This window comes from Neltuma alba, unplaced genomic scaffold, assembly GCF_004799145.2.
Source record: "Neltuma alba isolate B1F8T4 unplaced genomic scaffold, ASM479914v2 tig00003407_pilon, whole genome shotgun sequence".
NCBI classification, from domain to species: domain Eukaryota; kingdom Viridiplantae; phylum Streptophyta; class Magnoliopsida; order Fabales; family Fabaceae; genus Neltuma; species Neltuma alba.
Window position 1 is genome coordinate 84,168 of NW_021633272.1, and position 12,133 is coordinate 96,300.

The following is a 12,133-nucleotide window of genomic DNA, read 5'->3' on the forward strand; positions in this document are numbered from 1 at the left end:
AGTAGAAGGATCTCGGGGTGCTACCTCGTCTCCCGCATGATCGAGGACCTCACCAAGAGGAATTGGGAACTCAGATTCATGCATATACAGAGAGAAGGAAACCAGGTTGCTGACAGGATGGCGAATCTGAGCAGCAAGCAGACGAGAAAGAAGATGTTTTGGCTCCAACCCCCGGACGAAGTAGCTGAAGCGTTGAATAGAGATGCTTTAGGAATTGGCGTGCTGAGACACGTGTAGTTCTTTGTGGTTCTGTTTGTCTTTTGTCTTTATCTGTTGAGGTCCTAGGCGTTTGCCTCTCTTGTCACCAAAAAAAAAAAAATGAAATGCAATCTGCGGAGGACGAGAGGGCCACTTGCTATCCTTTGCACCAAGAAAAGTGAGGAGCATAAACCATCTAAAGGTGTTAGGATCTGTTTGGTAGGAGAGAAACGAAGGGAAGGAAAGATTTTACTCGGTTCGATTTGAAAAATTGAAAAAAATGAAGTTAATAACTTTTAATTAGTTTTTCCCTTTTTTATTTTTTAGGGAAAACTAATTTGGAGACCCTTATAACTTTCATCAATTTTGAATTAGGTCCCTAAGTTTTTTTCCCTTTTTATTGGGTCCTCAAACTTCCCCCATTAAATCCTTTGGTCCTTGCCGTTAAATAGTTATTAACACCGTTACAAGTATCGGTTATCAATCAGCATGAGATTAAAGACATGCTTCAGTGAGACTAGAGTATAGAGATTCTTCTGATCAATAGAGACGGGAATGCCCAAACCGATAACCTGGCCAAACGAGCTCTAAGCTGTCCTTCTGGGTTTCAGATAGTAGGGAACTCTCGAAAATGCTCGTGCTAGAGGTTAACGAAGAATGGGTCTTCGTTTTGCCTTTGTTTCTTTTCGTTTTACCATCCATGTATAAAAAAAATTGAATTAGTTATACATGTTTGAAAAGTCTCCCTCACCGTTTAGCTTAACTTTGTTTCGAGCTTCTTAAGGCTTGAGGCGTTTCTTGTCCAAGTGACACACAGCAAGTCACCCACAAGAATTTGCTGAGAACACATCCATCCTCTTTCGGGACTACACCTCAACCCTTCCACTTATGGTGGGACAAAGAAAAAAAAACCAAACTCCAATGTCTGTGAAATAAAAAAGTGACATACCCCTAAACAGTTATTATCTATGCATGACATGTGAATTAGGAGAGCCTCCCCTGTTTAGTGATGGAAAAACAGAGTAAATTGAACTACTCACCATCAACACCAGGCTACTGCTAATGATCTGACTACTATTGCAACCCCCCACACCTTCAAGAATCAATTAATATTTCCCTGAATCTTCGCCTTTTATATATATATATATAAAAAATATTATATAACTGTACAATCTGTAATTTTCATTGAATCATTGATGTGCATATAGTGAGAAAGTACTTAACGGGGACCTGAGCTTGCTTTTGATTTTCCAATAGCAATTATATACACACACACATATATAAAGCTCATGCAGGCTTCTTACCTTTTTTTTTTTAATTGTACTTTCCCTATAAAATCAGCAAACACTCTTTTTCTCGTGTGCGTGCTCTAATTAAGTTCGGCTATGAGTCGAAGGGTCGAGTTACAAGTGCATGAATTGAAGAGGGTGGGGGTGTTGTTAGCAAAATCGTGGGGGTGATCGTTTGTGTTGCTTGGGCAAGGTACGGCTTCAGCATTAAGAAACTCCAAACAGGGTCACGCTGGATGGTGGGTTGCGGGCGCGTATCACTTATGCATAGCCGAAATTTTTAACGGTTTTAATATTTATTTAACGGCAAGGACCGAAGGATTTAACAGGAAAAAGTTTAAGGATCCAATAAAAAGAAAAAAATGCATAAGGACTTAATTCAAAATTGATGGAAACTACAAGGATTTCTACATTAGTTTTCCCTATTTTTTATTAAAATTTTATAACTTTACTTCTCTAATTTTTCAAACCCAACCCATTAAAATTTTCTCTCCCCTCTATTTTCAGTAAACCAAACATAAGGTAAAGGAAAGGGTATTCCAAGGGATACTAGAAAAAGCTTCCAGCAGATTGAAACTCCCATGAATCTCGTACTGCAATACCCAGGTTTGCATGCATAACAAACAAAGCAAAACACACGAGCTGAACAATACAACGACCAAAAGTAGATAACTTGAGTAGCCCAAGTATGGAGAAGACAACCATGGTACTTCCCATTCCAAGATTATCTCTGGCCCTGACCCTCGTTTCTCGATACCCGCTTTTTGGGCCGAAAGCTCGTAAAACCCTAGAGGAAAAAAGAGGGTCAGTCGCTTCCCATATCTGTGCATTTGCAGAGTTGACTGAATTTCCTTTTCTTCGCTTCCCCTGAACGTTTGACGCCTTACATGAGCTTTGATTAAACTAGGATCATCATAATCTAAGAAGGTTCCCAACAAATTGTCAAGCATTTTTGCCGCAGGTTCTGTATAGCAGTTTAGTGGCAGCCCATTAATATGTACTTAGACATGAACATATTCAAAAGAGATAGATGTATCCACATTTAATATCTGATACTCCCTCAAACAGAATAATTTCTTTCGTTAGGAGTATACATGTGCTTATGAAAAAAAGGAAAAAAACAGAGACCTTGGCTATTGGCACATATTTTGAGTAATTTGACATGTTTTATTTACATTCAATTTAAATGAATCAAAACTTTCTCTTATTAGTTTCATTACAGAATTAATGATGTTTTTATTTATTTTAATATGAAAAAAGTTAAAACAAAATAAAAACTCCAATAGAAATTATATCTCCCTTTTTTTTCTTATTTTAAGGAGATATTTGGATGGAAACCAAACCTTGATTTTAGAAGTGATTTTACGGTATACGAAATAAATATATGTAGAAGTTTATCTCAATTTACAAAAAAATACTTTTAAAAAGTACTTTTGGGGATATTCAAACATCTCCTAGATAGAAAATCAGATGAAAAATATAAGTGACGACTAATAAGCACCAAACAATCCAGTCTTTTGGGGAAAAAATCTAGCTTATATAATATAAACATTTTAAACATTTCTTATTTGATTAATTTTTATTATTTATATGTTTCATATTATAAGTACTTTTCTAATAACATCTCAAAGCTAGTGACTATTATGTTGAATAGAACTGAAGAATAATTTTTAATTCATTAATAATATCCGAGAAGTTTAATCTTCAACACTGTTCAGTAGTACGATCGTCATGAAGGAAAATCAATCATAAATAACTCATGGTGTTAGTAATTTTGTACTTGTATTTGTAATATTATTAAAGAGTATATATCTTTTCTTCCTCAGGATTGATCATTACCTATCAACTCACTTCTGAGCTTCCTCTCCTTTTAGTCTTGCTGACAGGAAGGAGGGGACAAATTTTTCTTACTCTTCTAAGCGGAGTTATGTCAAAAGGACAAACGAGGATGAAGGAGGAGTAGGAGTAGGAGTTAAAATTCGGACTGAACTACTCGAAGAGGGAGGATGGTCCGTGGCCAGATTGAAATCTAAGTGGCTTTGGTGGTGATAGAACTTCCCTTGGCTCTCTGCTTTGTTTGGAATTTTGTATTCCTCAGACTCGCTGGGTTATAATGTTAACTGTATTATGGCAAATTCTGCATTAGCTTAAAGATTCCTGTTCAATATAGAATGAAATGAGACACCGAAGAGTTCAATATAAAATAAAATAGCTTCTGGAATGAAATAGCTATCACAAATCTGATTCATTTCCCCCTTCTTTTATGACCAGTTTCAATGATTCATATAAAAATCAGACCTGAAAGCCTCGATGCATGTTTATATTATAATCAAAGCCAAAGAAAGAAACTTGTGAAATGAGAAAGCTTGTGGAAATACATGCTTGAATCATATGCAATTTGATTCAGCAACATTCCTGATCTTTTCGACAGCTAAATTTTTGACAGCATATGCCCAAGTCATATATGCTCAAACTTTAACGGGGTCAGCTGAGGGATGCAAAGCTGGACGAAGGATGGAGCCTTCTCTTTTTCTGCTAACCGACAAGCTTGATCGATCAACTAATCTTCGCAGAGCGTGAGATCATAGAGAAGACGAATGAGCCGTAAGTCCCTTTTCTCCTGGGTGTGATTTTATCATAAAAGTTATTCACTTATTCAGACTCTAGTTGACTCCGCAAAATAATTTGACACGTCATCACTTATGTGTTCTACCACTTGGGATTGTTTTAGTCAAAATGGAGCTAAGTCATCATATTAATAGTCAAACAAGTAGTTCTATTATAATTGGATATAGATGCACCATTTTAAATACCTCAAGGGTAAAATTACACCATATATAACTTTAGGACAGTAAGTACACTCGAAAAAATATTTCAGAATGCTGGACGCACCTTAATCCTTTCTTAAAAATCCTTATTTTACATTAATACTCTTTCAGGGTCATATTTCGTAATAACTAATGTTTTTTTGCCTGTGTCATAACCAGTATATTGAACTAATAGATGCTCGACAAACGTAACTTCCAATGCAACACACGAGAATGTAAACTGGTTATATACAATAACAAACCAAACATAATATCGTACTAAATTTAATCACATATTATCCCGTCAGGTCTTATCCAGCTTAGCAAAAATGCCTCATAAGGCAGCTTATGATTCAGGCATCTGCCTCCTCTACTGCAAGTGCCTCTCTAGACATGTTTTGCAAGAAATTTCCAAGTAGCCTCTGATCAAAAATCATATTTGGCACCTGGCGAGAAAAGCTCTACAAGGTCAAGCATATGCACGAGAACAGACGTTGAAATAGTCCGAAGAGACAAGGAGAGGAGAGAAATACCTTATCCCCAAAGAATATCTTTGTATTATCAGCAATGGCTTCGATGAATTTAAGCTCAAGAAATTCAGGGGTAAGCTTCAACCTGTTTGCTTCGGCCTCTTTTGTTACCCTTCAAATTGGAATTGGAAAAGGAAGGCCAATGCCATTAATCATTTCTTTCTTCTAGGAGGATAAATTATTGTGTCGTATTAGTGAATAACAAAACTCACCGGTAGAAGTCCGCATCTGCCAGGCTCTTCTCACGTTCTAGGTACATTAGGTTCTCAATTTCTTGCTGGCGCCTAGAGCCTTCCTTTTCCGCCAATTTCTGCTCCATAAGGATCTTGCTAACATTGGCATTTTTCTCAGCCTCACTAATAGCCATCTTCTTCAAAGTCTCTGCCTCCTTCTCAGACACTTTCTGTCTTTCAACAGCAATTAAGACCTATCCAACACAACCAAAAACATGTGTGCTCAACAGCAATTTTAGAAAATTTGTCCCCCCCAAAAAAAAAAAAAAAAAAGATGTTTCTAGAAAGAAATCCAGCCAAAAAGCTACCTTAGTGCGTTCCTCCTCCATTTGCTCAAAGTTGCGTCTGATGCTCTCTGGAATAGTTGGTTTTGTGACACGGACACTGATAACTTCAATGCCTGGAGCATAACGGGTGCAATCAACTTGAAGAGCATCTTTCATCTTTTCATCAATCTGAATGAACCAAAATAGTCGCGTTGCCATAATAAATGTCAGTATGTCATCATCATTAGAGAGACAAGAAAAACTGGAAGACAAATGATATGTAATAGAGTCACTGATCTACAATACCACAACAGGTCATCATAAATTCTACAACAGCAATTAAACTTAAGACTATCATCAACTCTTTGAGGGAATGACAGTAGAATCTAGAAATAAACGTTCATCAAGGCATGTCATATTGCTTGAAAATTATAGTGTTCAGGTCATTCCCCACTTTATCACCCACACACGAAAGTGACTTGCATATTAACTATAGCAATAAAAGATACATTTTTATAACGTAAACTTTTCCTGATCAGATTACCCCTCCACCCCCCCCAAACCAAAAAAAAAAAGACCACATTTACCTGATCAAAAACATCAATATAGACCTGTTGAAGACTATGAGAACTGCAGAACTGATTAATCTCATGATGAATCTTGTCATATATCCATGTCTTGTCATAATGCACCCCATAATTGAGCAATGTCTCATAGACATATTCCTTATGAAGTCGATTTACAACCTTAAATGAACAATAATGGTGACAGGAAAAATCATTTAATCTAGCAAAAAATTAGATTGGCTAAGAATTATGTTATTAAAGAAACTTATGTTTGATATTTTACTTCTATCTTCTCAAAATTGATCATGACGCCTCCTTTTGTACCACATGGTATATCTGTCACCTGCAATTGTTGCAATAATTCAACTTACTGTGCCATTTGCCAAGTGAAACCACAAATTTAGAAACCGACCTAAACAAATTACCATATCTGTCTGAAGTGTCACTTGAACAGCCTCATACTGGGTTATGAAAGGCATCTTTAAATGAAAACCTAGAAAATTTAACACCAACAACATGAAGCAAACATTGGGCCAGCGGATGCTGAAGAAAAACAACAACGGCAACAACAGTAACAGCAACAACAAAAATCAAGACGCAACCTATAACCTGGTTCTGTAATTGTTTTCAGAAGAGCACCTCCTCTCCAATATACGCCCACATGGCCTTCCGGGACTTGGTGCAGGATAGAAAGGCTATTTTTAAAGGATGATGGTGATGAAGGGATCAATATCTGTAAACAATTCCTCATGTCTTAAGTTTCAGATTTTGATTTTGGAGTATAATCAACTTGAATGTAATTCCAAATGCAGATTTGCTGTTAATAACAGAACAGCGAAACTTTCGCCCCGGACAACATTAATAAAGAAGCCATAGACAAAAATGTGAAAACCATCATATTATTATTTGAACTGATCTCTTCCCTGACAACAAAGTAAGGAGGAAAAATAACAGCAGCAGCATGCTTTTTTTCTTTTTTACCGGTTACAACGGACTACTACATATGATAATTGTCATTACTCAATCTAAATAGTGCAAACATGATCCCCTTCCCCACCTACAGAAGGAACAAGACGAAATATTTAATTACCGTGCAATTCAAACCTGAGACATACATGAAATACATCCCACTGAAAAGTTACAAAACAGCGGGTCAGTTAAACTTTTAGGGGCTAACAACCATTTCAGGTTACAACGGAATCAGCAATCGCCTTGAATTTCTTTTCCACAAAACGTAGTGTAAAACATAGAATATCGTTTTCCTTTATAGCCACCGGTTCAAAAGTCAAATCCATAGATACAAATTGGGGGAAAAAAGGAACTGCAATACTGCATAATCAATTTAAAATATTATATCAAGGGGAAAAAAAAGAGAGCAGACCATAAAACCACGTTACTAAAACAAATACAGCTAAGTCAATAAAGGAATTTAGATACGGTTACACAAATGCGATTTCGAGCAGTGCCATTTTTTCGACCGACTTAGAGCAATCAATGCAGTTGAAACTCAAGTAATGAAAATGCGCATTCCAGCAGAGACTACGAGCACGATCGAAGAACAAAACCGAGTACACATATATTGCAGTACAGGAAATGCAACATTGAGCGAGAGGGTTACCATGGCAGCGATGGCGATGAATGGGAGAAAAACAGTGAGAATGGAGGACGAATCGGAGGTTTGCGTCGGAGGACGCGGCTGATTAGCACCAGCCCTCTGTTGATTTGGATCCATGGCGACTCTCTGCGCTACCTTGACCAGTCACAGAACAACGAATCTGCGGCTTTTACTTTCTTTGTGGCGAGAATAATTTGCAATTTAGGGAGAGATGAGTAAAGAACGGTAACAGACAGATTCGCTCTCTGTCCGAGAAAATGAATCCAAAAAGAAAAAGTTGAAGGGAAAAAACAGAGAGAAGGAGAGGAAGATCGGTGGAACCTCCGGAAGAAGCATCCGGTGAGGTGCTATGTCTAGAGATCGAAAAAGGCCAGTCCAGTATCCCAATTTGTTAGGTACCGTCCTCACGGGTTCAGAATCGGCTCACGTGCTTTTGGCCCTCTTAAAAAAAAAAATTCCAATATTTCTCACATATTTTATCAAAAAATAAAAATAAACTAATAAATTATTAGTAAAAGACAAAAATATAAATAAAATTAAATCACAAATATAAAAAATTATCATATTTAAATGTCCATCAATATACAAAAAATCTAAAATATCCATTAGACATAATAAGTCAATAACATTAACATTCAAAAGCTCTATTAAAAGTAGACAAACATTTTCACTAAAAAAAAAAAAAACTATGGAACACTATCATCAATTGTAAGAATATTTGATTATACTTCACTAGTAATAAGCTCTTCTTAACTTCAAAAAATATCAATGATTTCTTTTCAATACTATTTAGTTATTCTGAGGTCTAATATGCTTTCTTCTATCTTTTGAATTGAATTTTTGTCCACTAATAAATTTATTTAAAAGTATCAATGCTAAGTTTGTTTTAGAGGTTTCAACTTAGCAACCACTAAAAATGATTCTGTGTTGTTTACTTACTAACTTCGGTTCTAATTATAAGACCTTGTTTGTAGTCTACAAACGAGGTCTTATAATAAGGATCGGAGGTAGTATTTTTTTCCTTAGGATTAATTGTAAAAATCACTTTGTTGCATAATTTTATGGGAAGTTTGAAATATTTTAGCACTTTGAATTGATCCATTGCATGCTTTAATGAGCTAACTATGTCATCCTCTTGTTGTTTTGTTTAGGATGGTCTTCTTTGGTTTTATCTAACTCGCTTGTCTAACTCTATTTAAATATAGAGTAAAAATTTGATATAGTCACTATAGAAAAATGTTAACTTATTTATTAAAATTTTATAACATATATACAAATTAATACATATATGTTGGTTCAATCATTAAAATTTTTGTTTAATACGGGGAATATATTTTGTTTATTTTAATGTATAATTGTTGATTCAAATAAATACAAATTTAAAATCTGATTTAGGATATGGAGAATATATTTTTATTTATTTTATATCATTAAAAACTAAGGTGTGAGCTAAGAGTGAGTGAAAGACTGAAAGTGAAACTTAGAGAGGGAGAGTATATAAAAAGTTAGGGACTTAAGTTAGGGTAAAAAAAATATAAATTAAGAAAAAAAAACTGTTGGCAAGCTTAAACAGACCAGCCCACGACCCTAAAAGGCCTACCCTTTTATTTTTTAGCCACAGGACCGGTCCTTTTAAGTTCAAGTTCTCTTTAAAGACTCTAAATTACAAGCCTGGCCCTCACTTAAATGGGCCAGACTGACAGGTTTGGCTAGTTTTCACAACTCTAGCTATGTCCTGAGAGCACGGATTTTTTTAAATGAAAAGGATTAGAATTGCTATGGTCTATAGAATGATTAAATAATTTATAATTTATTTTGGTTTTGGTTTTAATCTATGTAATTTCAAATCATTGGTTCATTTACATCTTTAACCCCTATAGTGCCCTTTAGCCCCAAATTAATATTTAAAATATGCTGACATGTCACTAACATAGCTTATTTTACTGACATGGCATGCTGATTGGGAGGTTGACTGGATATCAAACTTTCTTGAAAAATAGAGGTCATCTTCTTCCCCAAAACCAAGGCATTCTCTCTTGCATCATCTTCACTAGATCAGAGACTCCATGCACTAATGCTATCTTCTTTAAAACCTATGGTTTTAAAATTATAAAACTAAAATCAAAATAAGAATAAACTACAAGAATCAAATATTATATTAATCCTAATACTTTTTATAAAAATTTGGATGAGTTGGATGTTGAAGAACATTTACAAAGATAGTGACAACTGCATCCACTAATAATATCTTTTTATTTCTAGCTAGATTTGAACCCACCATCTTACGTATTAAAATCATGAGAAATAAAATGAATTGAGATTTTATATTTAGAACTAAATTAAATTTTTATCCAATACTTATATTTAGGATCAGAGGTAGTATTATATAGGTTGTAAAAACATAATTATTCTATCAAATTGTCAAAACACCCTCCAAGAAAAATCTAAACTCTCCCAATTCTCACTCACATCACAAGCATACATAGATAAAGAAAACATGTTATGATTTCCTGTACGAGAATATAAGAAAACTAGTTAATTGTAACCAAGGAGAAAAAAACCGAATCGAACCAGCTGGTTCAACTGGAAAATCAGTGAACTGGTCTGAGGTTTCGTCTGGTTTGGTTTAAAAACTGGTCCCTAATCAACCCGGAATGAACAGGAAAAAACTGGTAAAAACTAGTTTGACAAGGCTGGTCGGTTGTTTTTCCCCCCTTCTTTCTTGCTCTCACCGTTTGCTGGACACCTCACCATTTATGGAGACGATGAACACTGTAGATACAAGTGCTAGAAATAGAGCAGATCACGAAGGTGGAGGAAGATAGGACTTTATTTGTGCCGCTTTGAAGCATACCCATAGAAAATTGGAAGACAAGCAAAAATACAATAGAGAGAGTAGGATGGATGGATGAAGTGTACAGAGAAAAAATGGTGCTAGAGTTTGTTGTTTCTCTATCTAAGAAAGAAAGAGAAGTGAAGAAGGCAGGAAGCAATTTGAGAGAGAAGGGAAAATGATGATGCGTGCTCAATGAGGCAAGACCTCCAGTTGATAGCCTATTCTACCTTGCTTGTTCATTGTCCAGGGCAAAAAGAAGAAAGAAAAACTGCTTCATGATGCGTGATATAGGGAGGAAAATGAAAAAGAGGAGTACACGTGGGAGAGAGAAGAAAGGAGAAGAGAAAAGAAATGGTAAAAAAATTAAAAAAGAAAGAAAAAGAAAGATCCTATTGGGTCACAGGAAAGAGCAATGAAAAAATAAAAAAAATTTATATATATAAATATTTTGTAACATGATTACCCATTTAAAAATTAAATATTATTTTTTATAATTAGAATATGAATATTTTTATCAATTTTAACTAAATTATATTATTTTAATTATTACCGGTTTGACCCCGACCTAACCCCAATCTGACTGATTAACTTGTAAACCAGTGTCTCAATTGGTTTAGTATCTGATATGATTTTTTGTTCCTTGACTGTAACTCATTATCAAGTTAGGAAAGGGTTATTTCTACTTGACCAACGTTTTAAGGCTCATAAATACCTAACAGAAGATGACATAAGAATAGCACGCAACCACACAGTAAGCACAGAGTGAACTATTCTTTCACCTTTTACTAAAGAACACTATGTGTAGAAGTCTCTCTTAGGACCCGTGCCTAAGATTACGTGTTGCTTCTACGGCGAAGACTATCCTAGACTAACCCTTATTGCCTAGTGTAGCGGCAGAGAATCAAGTGTCTCCACCGGTCACCCTTAGTGGTAGGTGGTGAGAAAGGCCATTCCCTAACTCTATACCTACTCTGTAGATATGGAGCAAACAATTAACATTTCTCTCACTGAAAAAACTGAGAGAACACCAAGCAGTGCTAGCAATACTAGAAACTCAAAAAAGGTTAAGCTACACGAGGCAAAAGAATCTATTTCTGCCATGAAATTGGAAAAGGGAGCCACGAAACCTCATGGAGAAGGGAGTGAGTGGAGATCCATGTTGAGATAATTGTTCCCCAACAACAAGGCTGGGATTATTGAGGAACTCACCCACTCTAAGGAGAAGGTGATTCAGGAAAATACCACACCAATTGCCATGAAAGTTGACCAAGTTGCGAAGGACCAAGAGGGACCTTAAGAGCCAAAAAAGCTTTCCTTCAAGTATAAGCTTCTAAACATAGAAGGACATAACTGTGACACCATGTAGAGCGAGCTCACTATCGAAAAAGTCAATGTCACTGTTTCATTGGATGGACTCATACCCATCATCTCTTTCTCTTAGTGTATTAAGGACCTCATGGAGAAGTCTATGAAATATGTAGTAGTGGTGAAGTTGCTGGGTAGCTATATCAGACAAGAAAACCTAAAATAAAAAATAATCAATCTCCAAAAGCCAACAAGTAAATTTAAACTGATTGAGTTGGACGGTGGTTCTTACATGGTTAAATTTAAAAACGAGCAGGATTATCAAGTCGTAATGTTGGGGGGTCCTTGGGTGGTCTTAGGACATTATCTCACACTACATCCCTAGGAACCAACATTCGCCCCGACAAGCCTGAAGATCAAACAAGTATATGGCAGGGTGAGGCTCCCTAGACTACCATACCATTATTACCACAAGAGTGTTGTTCGGG

General features: G+C 35.8%; 1 protein-coding gene across 1 annotated transcript; it reads right to left on the reverse strand.

Moving 5' to 3' along the window:
- Positions 1-4,450: 4,450 nt before the first annotated feature.
- On the reverse strand, positions 4,451-7,683 carry LOC114741491 (erlin-2-B). The gene is made up of 9 exons (XM_028929770.1): positions 7,508-7,683; positions 6,499-6,622; positions 6,315-6,382; positions 6,173-6,232; positions 5,911-6,069; positions 5,366-5,512; positions 5,037-5,251; positions 4,828-4,936; positions 4,451-4,740 (listed from the first exon to the last, which is right to left on the reverse strand). The coding sequence occupies exons 1-9, from the start codon at positions 7,619-7,621 to the stop codon at positions 4,648-4,650; spliced, it is 1,089 nt and encodes a 362-aa protein (XP_028785603.1). The 5' UTR covers positions 7,622-7,683; the 3' UTR covers positions 4,451-4,647.
- Between the last annotated feature and the right edge of the window lie 4,450 nt (positions 7,684-12,133).

Excerpts from the sequence above, each read along its gene's own strand:
- LOC114741491 (XM_028929770.1), bottom strand. The coding sequence starts at position 7,621 with ATGGATCCAAATCAACAGAGGGCTGGTGCTAATCAGCCGCGTCCTCCG. Across the intron at positions 4,937-5,036 it reads GCAGATGCGGACTTCTACCG|GGTAACAAAAGAGGCCGAAG; the intron begins GTGAGTTTTGTT and ends TCCAATTTGAAG. Across the intron at positions 4,741-4,827 it reads AGATATTCTTTGGGGATAAG|GTGCCAAATATGATTTTTGA; the intron begins GTATTTCTCTCC and ends TTTTCTCGCCAG.